This window comes from Bacillus rossius, chromosome 1 (assembly GCF_032445375.1).
Source record: "Bacillus rossius redtenbacheri isolate Brsri chromosome 1, Brsri_v3, whole genome shotgun sequence".
NCBI lineage: Eukaryota > Metazoa > Arthropoda > Insecta > Phasmatodea > Bacillidae > Bacillus > Bacillus rossius.
Window position 1 is genome coordinate 315,679,247 of NC_086330.1, and position 16,216 is coordinate 315,695,462.

The 16,216-nt window shown below is 35.6% G+C and overlaps 1 protein-coding gene across 2 annotated transcripts in view; it reads left to right on the plus strand.

The window, feature by feature from the left end:
- The window catches only part of LOC134527934 (protein dopey-1 homolog), a 195,259-nt gene extending 188,875 nt beyond the window's left edge, over nt 1-6,384 (plus strand). For both annotated transcript variants that reach the window (XM_063360975.1, XM_063360976.1), the window contains 2 exons: nt 2,349-2,484; nt 5,649-6,384. In XM_063360975.1, coding sequence (XP_063217045.1) covers nt 2,349-2,484; nt 5,649-5,849 — 337 coding nt within the window. In that variant the 3' untranslated portion in view covers nt 5,850-6,384. The remainder of the gene's footprint in view (nt 1-2,348; nt 2,485-5,648) is intronic.
- The last annotated feature ends 9,832 nt before the right edge of the window (nt 6,385-16,216 follow it).

The window sequence follows — 16,216 nt, forward strand, 5'->3', positions numbered from 1 at the left end:
TTGATAGGCTCACACAGCCTCATAACAACATCTGTCGGCGAGTTGCTTTTCCTGAAAGGTCCTTCGGGTTGATTACCTAGGTAACATTCTAAATTCATTGTGTATGCCATTTTTGCATCTACAAGCGCAAACACTTTAATTCCATATTTGGCCGGTTTCTTTGGTAGATACTGACGGAATGGACATTTCCCACAAAATGCCAACAGCTGTTCATCTATTGTGAGATATTCACTAGGAATGAAATATTTTGAAAAATTGTTGTTTACAACTTCAAAAATATTTCTTATGGGAGCAAATTTGTCAAATTCTCTTCGAGTAGCCCTATCTCGAATGTCATCGAAACGAAGGCATCTGAGAAGAAAGAAAAACCTCCGTTTACTCATTGTCAGGTAGCAAGATTCTAAGCCATTCCCCTTGGTGTTGTCCCATAATTTATCAATGTTTGTCCTTGAGCCTTTGTAAGTACCTATCAAAAGAAGAAGTCCAAATAAGGCCCAAATTTCCACTTCATCTGTGTTTTTTGCATCACGTTCCCTTTCATATTTACATTTTACAGAATCAATGTAAATATTTGTAGATTCTACAATAATATTAAAAACCTGCTCGTCTATGAAAAGATCTAATATTTTTTCTGGAGAAACGAGCTTTGTGGCTTTTCCTTTCGGTCCTGGCAGGTGCGTAATTATGTTTTCTCTACGGGTTCTGACATTTTTTTTTAGGCAAACTGCAGACCCATTTTGTTTTTCCATTTTTCCCTACAAAAGTTTTATAGTTTTGCTCTTGAGTGTCAGCATCACTGTTCTCGTCACCAGACTGATCAGTGCCAGAATCATGATCACTCTCACACACATAATCACTTTCATCAGAATCCGACTCACCAGCAATCTCGTCTTCTTCAACTTCATTCAGCCACTTCATCCACACGGCTGGATCCGAGGAAACTTCTGTCCTTCTCTTTTTTGGTTCCGCCATACTGGCCTGCAAAGCCAGTAAGGCGTAGTAACAATTATAAAATTTTCAATCAAAAAAAAAATAATAAAATTACAAAAGTGAAAAATTTAAATTTTTACAGCAAATAAGTTCTTTCAAATTAAAAACATATAATTTAAATATATAAAGTATCTTTACTGAGAATACATTATTATAAAACAGAAATTAAAAATTGCAATCCTACCTTATAACAAAGTTATGTAGATGGTCGCACGGGGGACATATGTCAACCAACTCACTTCTAACAGTAACCACACAACATCGTCAGAGAAAAGCAGGCGACTAACTACAGTGGTACAATCCGCCAAGCCTCACAGAAAGGTACTGTCAGGCTCGGACCGGAAACCCCTCCCAATACCTAGTTCTTGGTAACAAAGAGGAAGTGGGTGACACATGTCAACCACGCAACTGCCGGAGGGTTAATGCATCCTACATGCGTCCACTAACTCAAGATTCCTAGGGATATGGCACTCGAATCCACTGTTGCGACCCTACATCCTTTATCTTCAGAATCATAGGGGTTTCTTTGTATGTAGATAATATTACTTTAGAGTTTTGACATAAGATTTGTTGAAAACTTAAAAATTGAAGTTTAACTCAAATAGATTCAAAGAAACACTATATACCGTGTTTTATACGAAAAAGTAATTTTTTTTAGTTAAAGCCATTCGTCAAAACAAAACCTATTCATGGAAAGTACATTTATTTAAAAAGTAGAATATACAAAAGCACAACAAAAAAAAAGGGGTTGTCTGTAAAGTCTGTTTACGGACAATAATTTTACATGATAACATCATAAAAAAACATTGATGAAGAATTGCATACTTTTTAATTTTCAAATATTATTTACAGTTTTTGCAAATTTAATTTAAATAATTTGTTTAAATATAATCAAAAACAATTAGTTATAGAAATAAACTGAAATCAGATTTTTTTAAATTGTTGCTTTTAAAAAGCCCGCCTTAACCTGTTTGATATTATAGAAGATTTTCTCGCACGGTGGTTGGCCGGTTCAACTTGTCATTTTAGACACATTGTTATGACATGTGTGAGGTTAAACATTAATTTTTAATCTTCACTTTTCACTGAATATCTAGATGTCATTACTCAAAATGGCTGTGTACACATTAGTACGACTGACTTTTAATAGGTAGTGTTAGCATTAAAAGAATTTGGATAAGATATATTCCACCCCTTAGATGTGTCTTTTTCATTGTGGCTTAATTTGATAAGGGTTTTTGGGGACGTGTGTGTTATGCATACACCCCCTATGTATTCGGAAACAGCCAATATAATTGTGTAAGGATTAAGTTTCATGCAGCAGTAATTTACTAAGGTGCCTAGTTGATTCTGATCAGGTATCGCTGGGCATTCGTCGGTGTTGCGAAACCATCCAACGTGAACAACAACATACCTGACGAAGGCGTCACTCACACTGGTGCACCAGACTTCGTGCCACACGTGGTCAGGATCAAGAGACTCATGGACAATAAGGTGATTTGTGCTCATGAGCATCTTGTAAACTTGTAAAAAGCATAAATTGTGACATTGCATAACCCATGCCGTTTTATATCCTTGTATTGAACTTATTATTATGTTGTAATAATTTTTACTGTCACTTAAATATCAACCTTTTCCAGGTTATGCGTTTTTTAGATGACCGAGTTTCAGCCACATGTGCTAAACGTTGTAACTGGACTAATGTTTTTCTGGCTCAACTAAATTTTGGGCTAAGGCTCTTATAACTCTCACCTAAAGCTTTTTAAAAAAAAATTTAATAAGAGATGCAGTGTTATTTATGGTTTAATGGAAAGCAATCTTTAGGACATACTATGCATAAAACAAAAGTCACCAAATTTGGCCTTGGGCTGGTTTGGCTATGAGGTATGCTGAAATCTAGTGTTATATGTGACAGCACGTCAAGGAATAGTGCAATGTCAACATTTTATGCACTGCAGATCCTATGTGTTGACTAATAATATGAAAGTTTGAAAGTTCTGCTTAAGCATTTTATTGCAAGATTGATTGTGGAAGGTGACTGAATTTAGATATCTGTAGCTCTTCACTGTCTTGAAGATCCACACTTCTGTTAATGATAATGACTGTGGTGTACTCCAGTCTTTATTTATGATATGGTTTATTGTGCATAATTCTAAAACTTGCATAGTAGAAATTGTTCTCAAGTGAAAATCATACCTTAGTTATGGTTTAATCTTAAATACTTTTGTCTATAACACTTAGTACTATTTTACTTAGAACTATAACTTTTTTAGTTACAGATTTTGTTTATTTAGCCATGAGTTCACTACAGATAATTTTTGTATCTATAAATTAACACACTATAAGTCTACTGTTATAGTACTATTGCTTGTTGTGTGTCTATTTCCTGCTCTGATGCTTGTTTTATATCCCAGTATAATTAATTCAGATTCTGGTGCTTCTTTAATGTGGGATTTAAGTGGATCCGTTTCCCTTTCGTTTTCTTAATAAGATTTCATTTTAAATTTCTGTTATACTATTTCTTCATTGTAAATCTCACATTGGTCAGAAAAAGCTAACAGATCCTAACCTTAAAAATCAAAGAAAAGAAAATTTGGCAACAAACCAAAGAGCCAGGTTGAATGTGATAATTGATTCTACATACTAGATAGAGTACCTATAGGCGTAGGTAGATTTGGAAGTACATTTTTCTTCTCAAAACGTTTTGGAAACATCTATAAATTTCAAGAATAAATTAGGAACATAATGTACATGACATCCCATATGTTTTCCAGTATACCAAAATGATAGATAAGACATTATTTTAATGTCCTATGTTTATTCACAGACAAATCATCCTACTATTTATTTTTTATTTTAATGGATAATTTATTGTCATGCTGCTTACTGTTACATAGTATCTATTCCATGCAACTGGTACCTCTATGGAATGCTGGGTGTAAACATATCAACTAATTATGTACCAGTATTTTGCAATGTGTTACTTCTGTGGTGTGATAGCAGTTGGTTGAAAGGGATAAAATTTAATATTTAATTAAGGTATGAAAAGAGAAGTTTGTGCCCATGTTTCACACTATTCTGCTTGTAGTTCGGAAAGAAATCTGTTATACAATTTGTGTGTCAAACATTTAATATTAATCAGGGTGTACGCAGGTCTAAGGTTCAGAACCGGGGTATCCCGGTCCCGAAAGAACTGGAAATTCCCAGTAATTTTTATATTGTAAAAGAACCAGGAATTTAAAATTGATTTGCGGTTCTTTCGGTACTTTCAGGACTCGACATTGACAGTATAAAATTTTGTTTTTAATGCGCGCTAAGGTTACTTCATCCGACACTCTCCTCCGGAGATGGGACTGCAGGGTGTGTGTGTGCCTGTGGTTGTTGCGCTGATATTATTTAAATAACAATTTTTTTTATTTTAAGTTTGTTATGGAAAGAATAAATTTTTTTCCCTCCAAAGTTAAAGATTGAAAGTAAGGCAGAGATTAATGTGATTCGTTCACATTAGTAGATACTTTTTGCATTAAAATGTTTTAACACAAATGTTTATCTTTTTACTTTTTCTCACTAAAATTTGTTAAATCGTTCAAAACTATTACTTCTTGCATCACTGACTGCTACACCATTAATTAAAAAAACTACCTATAACCCAAAGTACTGGGAATTCTCGGTTCCGTTGAAGACTAGTACCAAAAAACCCAGTTCTGAAAATGGGTTACGGTTCCAAGTACCCTACACAGGTCATGAAAGTCACAAAATTTCTATTTCCACCAGCTTTTTGCTAAATTGCATTTTGTTTCTTGACACCTCGCTACAGTTTACAGTCGCACATAAAAAATAAATAGCACTTAAATCCTGTGGAAATCACCCCTAAAAATATTTTACCTTTATAACCTAAAAACTGGTATATTCCCACAAAAAGATTATCAATTTCTTATTATTAGAGACAAGATTTTATGGTTTTATTTTTAGTCCAATTTCATTTTTAATGAAGCATTTCAGGATTATTGTTTTTATTTTAATAAAAGCTGTTTTGTAATAAATAGGTCTAAAACAGATACATCCAAAACAATTACAATAAAGCGAGCATTTGTGTTTTAATAGTGGTTCAATAAGAGATGCCTGATAAAACAAATTAAATTAATTTTTCTGAGCCACGCACTATCATGAAATTTTTTTGTTCAGAAATAACAACATTCCTCTAATTTCAAACATTATAAGATTACTTTTTTTATCATTTAAATTAAATTTTGTTTAAATGTACTTAATTCCATGATATAATTTGCATTTTGGTGCTATAGGGTGTGTTAACTTTCATTTCAATGTAATGCTAGGTGTTTTGACATGGATGATCATTTGTGTTATTTCGGTTTTATCGCAATTCACCACATAATCTTGTCCATGTGTATTGTGTTTCATTTGCTTGAGTATAAAAATGACCCTGTAAATACAAAATGTCTAAAAAAATAATTATTAAAAGGTCCTGGAATTTAGTTTAATTATTCTTGAAAACATTTTTAAATGTGACGTATTTTTGAGAAAAAACTTCAATTGTTGACACCTTGTTGTTACAACTCCAAGCTGATATCGATAGTATTTGCTGGTGCGTCAGGTAATGACTGAACTTGCACGGCTGTAATGCTGAGACGCTGTTCCAGTTTGGAGGAGCGGTGGAGGCCTCCCGCGCACAGGGCCAGCTGCTGCTGGCGTCGCCCACGATACGCACGCTGCAGGAGCTGCACGCCTTCTTCACGGCCATGAGCGCACACTGTTCCTCCACGGCGCTGCGCGACAGCCAGCTCGGCGTGCTGGAAGCCGTGGTGGAGCGGGACTTCCTGGAGCGGCTGCCGGCCCGATGAAGCTTCCAAGTCCTGTTCTGCTCTTTCGTGTACGTCGGGATCTCACTGCAAAGCACCCCTCTCTTCAGCGTACGTGCCGTAATGTACCGAGTACAAGTGCTTGAGGCTCCGTCTCGCATGCACAGTTGCTTATTTCATTTTTGTTCATTACTATTATTTAAATGATTTTTCTGAAAGTTAATCTTTTTTTTTTTTTTGCATATGTTACCGTATTTACTCGTGTATAGCGCGCCCTCGTGTATAGCGCGCACCACGATTTTTGCAACTAATTCCAAAGAAAAAAAAAATTGAAATTTTTTTTTCCCCCATAAATAAATTTTACTAACATTTTGTGGTACCTGATTATTTAAATTGATGTGTGGTGATGCGTCAGGAAAATACATAAACTCTGCTGTCTAAACGGAAGATAATGAAGCGCTATATCGTCACAACTGGTACGTGGAAGGAAGGAAGGAAGGGAGGCGTGCCGCGCTACGTTGCTAAGCTGGCGCGGAGAACTTGATGACTCACCGGTGAGGAATGGAGGAAGCGAAGAAGATGCCGTAGGGGGGGGGGGGGGGGGGAACTGGTGACAACATTCTCTCTTTCTCTCTCTCTCTTTTTACTAGCTTCTGAGCTGGCTTTCTGTAAAGGGGGGAGGTCTAAAAATAAACAAGAGACCATGATGTGCGAGCTTGCGCGCGCGCGTGTGCGTGTGTGTGTGTGTGTGTGTGTGTGTGTGTGTGTGTGTGTGTGTGTGTGTGTGTGTGTGTGTGTGTGTGTGTGTGTGTGTGTGTGTGTGTGTGTGTGTGTGTGTGTGTGAAACAGAGGCCTTGTTGCTTGTGCGTATGTGTGGGGGCTGGCCAGAAACGTCACCCGTCAACCGGCAGTTAACGACTTCCACTCCTCCCCCCCCCCCCCCCCCCCAAAATTTTTTTCCCGTGTATAGCGCGCATCCTTATTTTTTTCCTTTACTTGAGGGGAAAAAAGGGCGCGCTATACACGAGTATATACGGTATTCAGGTCATGCTAGTGATCATAATTATGAACATTTGCATGACTCTTTGCAACCGTTAGATTATGTTTAGTATTTATATGAGAAATTTGAGATGAAACAAAGTGCAAGAGAGCTATCAAGATAAATTAACAGGAAAAGCTCTAGAGTACAGTAAATCTCTGTTCATTTTCTCTCCATAGTTCATTAAAAGTATATGTGATTAAATTGACAAATGGTAATGTTTTAGTATGATAACTAGGGCCTAACCCTATAATACAAAAAAGTAATAATTAAGTTGTTTTTTAAAATTTTCCAAAATAAGAATATACATATGAAACACGTATTGTAATTTGGCATTTAATCCCACTTTTAGTTGCCATAATTTTACTTGTAAATAAATTTTACAAAATAAAAAACATATTTTTCTACAAATTTAAATAAATTGAAGGGGGGGGGGGGGCTCAGTTTAATGGGAGACGGAACTATCGTCACCGTAGTACACACCAACACAAACATGTGCAGTCTATCAAATATGGTTTTGCTGGGCACGAGACAAGTGTAATGAGAGAGCTATCAATATTTATATTGGACTATGCATGAGCATTATATGGCCATCAATTCAACCAGATGTAATGCCAACCAGTGCTGGCTACATTTTCATGCATGCTACACAGGGGCGGCAGAATAGATGATGGTTGTAAATATGAATAATGGATTTCAACTTAAAAAAAAAAAATAAGTTTTTTTACGGAAAACAAAGTTTTTGGGCAATTTCTTACAAACAGAATTTTGGAGAAAATGGTGGGATTGAAACATTTGATCATATTATACTGCAAATTGTACTGTGGGGGACATTTTTAACGAGTTATGCTGTAACAGCAATGACAAGAAAATTAAATAACCAACATGGTATGTGAAACCCTAGCTTTAAATCTTTGCAAATGTTGCTGTACGTCAAGAATTTCTGACTAGTATAAATGATTGGTATATAGGAATATTGTAAATTAGTGTTTATGCTTTAAATTGAAACTCATTTGCCATAATTTAACAACTTGTACTTGGTTCACTATGGAATCAGGCCCTCCATTTTTTTTTTTTTTTTTTCCATATTCCTTCAAAAAAAAATTTACATTTTTCTACAGTCTAGTATAAAGTACTTTATTACTAAGTACCTTACTGTGTTTTTTTTTTTTTTCAAGTGGATTGCATTGCATTGAGATTCCACCGTTAACACTTTATTCTATTTTACACCGTAACTTTTGTTTGTTAAATTTCATAGTAGAGTTGTTGTTTCAGTGGTTACTATATATGATTTGTTGTGTTTGCAAGGTTGTTACTTGAAGTATTTATTATATTGTGCTGCAAACATTAAAATACATTGCATGTTTCAGCTTTAAGTGTATTATTCTGTTTGACTTAAAAGCTTGAGTTTAAAAATACGACTGTAAATCTTGTATTTCCCACCTTTACTCATGCAGTAAGAAGTGTTTAGTGCTATTTCTTTATTGTGTGTGATTTGTATTATGTATGTAAGTTAAATTATTGGTAAAAATTATTTTTACTAAGGAAGACCTTTTGCAAATTGTTTATGTAAAGAAAACAGTGTAAATTTGTTCATTGGACTGAACCTCCACACAAGATTTTAGAGCTACAAGAAAACTCATAGGATTTAAAATGTTTTGGGTTGAAGGTACATAAAATAAAAAGTTATGATAAATCTATTTGCCAGTTGCAGAAGAAGTATGATTGCATTTAGTAGATAATAAAAATATATTTCTTCACTAGTTTTGTGTCAATTTTTAAATTTAATTCCATATTTTAACACATTCCAAATAAATTTACAGTTTTATTTGACCTTCTGTGACCGTTCTCATCAACTCGTGTGTGTCACAATGAAATATTAAGTGCCTGTACTTGCAAAATGTTGGTGTGCAGTGGTTTTTCCAGGTTGTTACAAAATTTAGTGTGATGTTTATATTGTATGGTGATTCATGTTCATCTTTGTTGTAAAAAATTTTATATAAAAAGAACCACCTTTAATAGGTTGTACAAATGTTCATAGTATATCTTATAATTAATTTTTTTGGACACTTTCAAAATTTTTAACGTGGGTTCACTGAACAGTGTAGTATTAAACATTCCATGAAAATTTAGAAGGAACACTTTGATGTGATGTTATCACCACCTGAAAGTAAATAGATGAATATCATTTATAATGTATTCTGATATTATTTTGGAATTTTAAGGCTAACATGCATGCCTGTTATTCAAGAGCATTTGTTGTATAAAATATTTTCAACAGCTGTTCACGAAGTGTAATATAATGGATATAAAAATTTGCACTAGTAGTAATAATTACAATATTTTGCGCACTACATGTGTTAAAATTTTAGCCCTTAACTCATATTAATGATGATAAAATGAAAAATCCACCATGACATGTGAGTCAGAGCCATAATTATTCTTTTTTTATGTTATCGGTGTTTCATGAAAGAAAAAAAAAACTATATAAACTATCTGTGCAACAATCAGTATTGCAAATTTTAATTTATTTGATAAATATATTTACTTTTCTATAAATTTTATTTTCTATTTTGAGTTGTATAGTAGCTGTGTCTACAGTTTGTAGGTGGGCATAATTATTATGTAATTTTTTACATCGCAATAGTTTGATGGTAAATACCATTTTATTTTTTTAAGTCTTAATTTTTTTATTTAATTTTATGGATTTGTTTCTTCACTGTAGTTGGAATTTATAAGTGCGTGAAAATTATATATTATACAATATAAATGCAAATATTTATACAGTGAAACCTCATTAATACAAACCTGAAGGGGAGTAAAATATTTCAGTTTGTAATAACGAGGTTCATATTAATGAGGTTCTTGAGCCAATAGGTAGAATAAGAACTCGATAAGAAATATTGAATTCCTACATGTCAGAGCACTAAAAATGTGGAATATTATTATTGTAATAGAAGCCAGATATTGACATGCACACTAACAAAATACACTTAGAAGCAATTTTAATAGTTTTAATAAAATATACTATAACAGACTGATAATTAGTATACATATACGTATGTATGTATTCTTATTTAATTTGCTTCCAAAGTTTTGACAAAAATGATTAACATTTACCGTACAGTTAATTGCTGTTGAGTGTATAGCAATTCTTATGCAAAGTATGCAAGATATATTTACATAGGTTTAAAAAAATCATTAATTTTTTTCTGGACACACTTATCTCTGTAAATATCATTTACAGCAGAACATATCTTCTCAAATCCTGCAATCAAGTCAATTGGCACATCACTTGCAGCAAGTACATTTTCCAGTGTACGCAAAGCACTGATTGTATCACTTTTGCTTGGAAGTTTATGCACTACCTCACCATTGTCGTCATCACCATCATTATCCTGACTCGTACCACCCTCACAAAGTGACTGTACAGCGTCAGCCGTTGGTGTTTCCTGTAATCCTCGTGAACCAACAAGATCTTCTGCAGTTAATCTTGCACTGGTGTACACACTGTCATCAATATGAACAAACTCATTGAAGTCATTATCAACTTGCACATGTTCTTTTAACTCTTGCCAATCCTCTAAAGGTTGATCACAGTCAGGTTCTTCAACAGTTTGCTGGCCAAAACCACTTTTTGCAAAGCAATGCACAATTGTCTTTTGGCTGATGCTGTCCCACGACATGGCTATACTGCGGATAGCATCCAAAACTGACCATCTAGGAAGCTCAGTCTTTCCTTTTTCACACTGCCTGATAAGGTATTTCACCAAGCGCTGTCTGTAGTTTCTTTTCAAGCACTGTATTATACCTTGGTCGAGTGGTTGTGTCACACTTGTTGTATTTGGTAGCAAGAAGAGTAAGGTAATGTTTTCCAACTTCATACCATGAGCAGTATGTGCAGCACAGTTGTCCAACAATAACAAAATTTTGCGATTTAGAGTCGCCATTTTCCTGTCCAATTTTAACAACCACAACTGGAAAATTTTTGTGGTGACCCAAGCCTTACTGTTTGCCTCGTAATCTACTGGCAGGTTTTTTGCTGCAACATCTTTGAAACATCTTGGCTTGGCAGACTTGCCAATAACCAAGGGTCGAAGTTTAGTACTGCCATCTTGATTACAACATAGTAAAACTGTAAGACGAACTTTACTGTGTTTACCGCCATGGCAGTTTTCACCTTTTACGGTTAGAGTTTTATTGGGCAACAGATTGTAAAAAAGCCCTGTTTCATCCATATTAAACACATCTTGTGGTGCAAATTTACTTACGATGGACTGTACTGACTGAAGCCAGTCACTCGTTGCTGTTTGGTCGACAGCTGCAGATTCGCCACAAATGGATTTTGTGGCCAAATTATGCCTATCTTTGAAGCGTTGAAGCCATCCGTTGCTGCAATGGAAATCGTCAATTCTGAGTTGCAGTGCCAGCTGATCAGCCTTTTCTTGGATAATAGGCCCGGAAATTGGAACTCTGGCGGCGCGCATTTGATGAAACCACTCCAGCAGTTTGGCCTCTAATTCGGAATGTTTACCGACGCGCATCCTTTTCTTAGTTTGATTACTACCTTTCCTGACCGCTTCTTCTATTTTATCTGCTTGCTTTAGAATTGTACTTAAGGTTGATTTTGATATACCAAACTCTTCAGAAAGTTCTGTTTTCGTTTTTTCACCCTGACGAACTGAATTTATTATCTTAATTTTCGTCTTCAATGCAATTTCCTTGCGTTTACGTTTTGCCTCCATTTTTATGTGTGTACGTACAAATTCTAAAGTTTAATAAAATTCTCACGAGATAATTCACTTAAACTTTCATTACAACGTACACAAATATTAAACACGTTAGGCGTAACATATATTTTGTTTTTATTGGTCCGGCACAGATTCATGTATACAAAGGAAGTACAAAATCGAACGTAAATACCATCCCACGTGAAGTTCGATATATCGAATATTGTACAAACGCGAGTGATTTCTGAACATATCGAACACACGAACGAGTGATTTTGAAAACATAGAGTTAAAAACACACTTCGGACACTCAGGCGGGGCCGTATCTTTGTGGTAATCTTTGGTTCGTATTAAACGGTAAACATGACTGTTTGTTTATACGGACGGGAATTGTTATTGTTCGCTATACATAATAACGAGAATTTCGTATTAACCAAACAAATCTTCATTGTGTTTAATGGGCATATTTCACGGGGAAATAGTAATAGGTAATATTAACGAGTCATTCGTAATAAGCGGGATAATATTAACGAGGTTTCACTGTATTTCCATTTCAAAATTACTATCTGGGTCACCTAAATTAAAGTATATTCACAAATTTTAGTGGCTCTATGCCTAAATCAGAGAAGCAAATTGTGATATCTTCTATGTGCTACCCTTCTTCAGCTGTATGTAAAATATTTATCTATTTTTATCTATATTACTTGTTTGCTTATGTGTAAAGATTTTCTTGATGAACGAATAAATAAGTGTAAGTTTGTTACTACTTATGTTTTTGTATTTTTTCATCACCCACATATAGCATATTGTACATCATTACTGAAGTGTTCTATAAATGAGTACACAGCAGTGTATGAGACTCATGCATGCACATAATAATAGGAATGTTCACATGAATGCAAGATAGTTTTTCAAAAGCTCATAGCACAAAAATAATGAATTTGTCTTAATTTTAAGCACTGTGCTATATTGTCTCCTTTACACTGCTCAAGTAAGATGCTGGGTCATGTTTAAAGAAATGCTCAAGAGGAAGTGCTGAAGTATTTGGAGTGGACCACAATGCAAGAGGTGATGTTTAAAGGATGATGGAATTCTGTACTCAAACAAGTCCAAAGGTGTATTTTAAATTCAATACTACTAGAGCTAGACTGGTAACCAATTTCCAATTGATTAATCAGCTATTGTCTTAAACGATCATCGTGATCGGAATTGTGCTCACTGCTGATCAACTACTGTATTTACCCACAGAAGAGTCGCCTCTGTGTAACTAGTTTTGGACGTAAAGATCTTAACATTTTCACCGTAAGTGCCTTCCTATGTGGGTCGCACTATATATTTGTCATCAGTAGTGTTTCTTAGGTATATGTAAAGTCTTATGTTCCCAGGGTGGCCACTCACCGGGAAAACCGGGATTTATCAGGGAAATCATGTTGATCGGGAATTATCAGGGAAATGTCGGGGAATTTTTTTAATAACCAGGAATTTTTTGTCTCGTGTATATTTCCGCAGCGCTGCCAACCATTACGGATTTTCCGTAATTATTACGGATTTAACACTGAATTACAGAATTACGGAACATCGCTGGTTTATTACGGAAACGAGGCTTTGTGCTGCATGGTAACTGAAAAAAAATTCTGTTTCTGCTGTGCTGTTTCGTGAACGCAGTTTGAGTACATCACGTGGTTGCGCAGATAACGGAACTAGTAAGTGTGCGCATGTACTGTCGAAATAAGTAGATTAATTCTTGTGTTTAGTAATAGAAATGGTATGGTATTACGTCTGTTGTACGATACAACTAGTACATATTCTCGGACTTATCGATACATCACGATAATTTGTGTACGGTAATTTGGCTAACCTGTGTTGTTTTAATTACTTTCTTGAAAGCCATTTTTTTCATCAAAGTGTTTTTGTCGTGTCTACAGACGTGAAACCTTTTTATGTTGTTCGATAGTGTTGTGTTCTTCAGTACCGGTTGTAGAAATGAAGTGTGTGACAGAACAATGTGTATCTGGGACAAAAAAAAGAGAACGTTATTCTTCAGAACTTTTCACCAAACTATTCAAAAGAATGGCCATGCTTATCATTTTAAAATGGTTCGGAACGCTACACGTTTTGTAATGTATGCACGTGTGACTTTTGGATTGCACATGGTGGAAGGGATGACTGTAGACGGCATATTGAATCAAAGAAACATGCAGAACATTTTAAAGCCGTGACAAGCAATAAATCTATATCGTCGTTTTTCGCTACATCTGAAGAAACGAAAGTAACAAACGCAGAGTTATTGTTTACAAGTTTTCTGGTAGAACACAATTTACCAATAGCAGTAGCCGATCATTCGGGTAATTTGTATAGAGCTATGTTTCCGGACTCAAAAATTGCACAGAAATACAGCTGTGCGAGAACAAAAACATCTGCCTTAGTGGAGCATATGGCTGGTGAAACTAAAAGTGAAATTGTTGAATCTTTAGTAGGTTGACCATTTGGTTTAGCTACCAATGGGAGTACTGATTGTAATGCGGTGAAGATTTATCCATTAGTTTCGTTTTTAAATCAAACACAAGGTAAAATTTGCACGGTACTGTTATCCCTTGTTTAGAGTACAGACAACACATATGGTATTTTCTCTGTGCTGAATAAGGAATTTGAACGTTTTGGAATTTCTTGGAAAAATTGTGTAGAATTTGCATGTGACAATGCCAATACTATGATTGGCACAAACAAAGGTGTGGTAGCATTTGTTAAAGAAAAACATCCCGCTATTGTTGTGCAAGGCTGCTCATATCACCTCATTTATCTAGCTGCTAAAAAAAAAAAGCCAGTGCACAGCTAACAATTTGCATTGAGACATTTTTGGTTAATATTTTCTATTACTTGGAAAAAAGTTCAAAACGCCAGAATCATCTGAAAGTGTATCAAGAGGTATGTGGGGCAAAGTCACACAAAATCTTGAAATATGTTAGCACACGTTGGCTCTCTCTCCTAGATTCAGTTGACAGAGTGCTGGAACAATGGGAGGCACTAAAGCTATTATTTTGTAGTGATCCTGAAAAGAAAGAGCTTTCAACTTCACAGTATGAAAATATAAAATCTCTAATGCAGGATCCACTTACGAAACTTTACTGTTATTTTCTTAGCAGTTCACTTCCTGTTTTCAACCAAGTAAATTTATTTCTCCAACAGGATGCTCCTGTGATACATGTATTGCGGAGAAAACATTTTAGTTTTGAGACGCCCCTCGTGCCTCAAAATTAAATTATTTTAATTTAATTTAAAAAAAAACCTTGGAAACTGCTGGGAAAAATATTAAGAAAAATAAAGTTATTGGCCAGAGGTGGAGTACAAGAATTTGGAACTCCCTGTACACAAGCAACTTGGGAGCTAGTGGATCGTTTAAAAGGATATAGGTGAAAATGAAACAAATAAATCACAATATAGGTAGATTGGTCTATAGGTTTCCTGGGTTTATTTAGAATGGTAAATTAAATCTGTTTTTCCTTTGTTTTGGTTTTACAATAAAGATATTAACACGTAACAAGTAGGAGGGCCGGCCCGATATTATTAATAACACGTTATATTATATTAATTACACATCACAGAAACAAAAAAAAAATTGAAATATTCCACCCTATTAGATTCTTTCGCTGATTACATAGATAATAGTCTCATTGATTTTACATAATATTCTCGTCGATTAAGTTCTTAAGTCATTGTTCGCTGGTATACATTTAATTAATTTAGTTCATTATATGTAAGGGGAAAATATATTTCTAATATCACCCAGGTCTTCAAAGTATGACGTCGGGCTGGGAAAAATTCTCTTCTTAAGGGGACTCGGAGCTCGAGGTACCGAATGACATGCTAGGAGCAAATACATCCCCCAACACTTGGACCCTGTCTGAAACACAAGTCAAATTCCAAACAAATTAGAACTGCTTCCAGACAGTCAAACACAGTCGGCACGAAAAGGCCAACAAACGGGAATTTGGGGAGGAGAAAAAAAGCAGGATTACTCACCAAACAGGGTGTAGCTCCTGGACTCAGGAAATGTCTCGCGCCGACATCCAAACGGCGTGGACCGAAAATACCGCGGATGACGCGGAAGAAACCATGTTTTAGGAAGATACAGAAATTAATAAAATGTAAACTAAAACAATATCCGTTGCCTAAATACGACTAACCGGCTACTGCTACATTAAATTCTGGGATCACATCCCTAAACACCGATGACTACATTCCCTATTTCGAAGGCAGAGTTCGTCGTTGCAGCGAAAAACCTCTTAACCTAGATAACGCGGTAAGTAGCCGAAGTCAGAGTACTAAGTGCCGCGGTGGCGGACAAATCTCCTAATTAAAACGGGCGGTCGGCCCTAGGAAAAAGAGGGGGGAGGTTCGGTTCTAGGCCGAAAATTTCCGGAGGAGTCCGAGGCAGGCATAACAACAACACAACATGCGCACTCTCTCCCGGCGGTAACAGGAAGCTACAAAGAATCGACTTTAACTGGATGCGACTTGAAAGCATAGGGGCTTATGGCGCCGCGGAGCAGCTCTCTCGCGGCGTAAAGGGGAACTAACGGAGGAGGTGAGCTGAAATCGCCACCAGGTGTCGCGGGCGTGGGCTCTGCTCGCTGGCGACC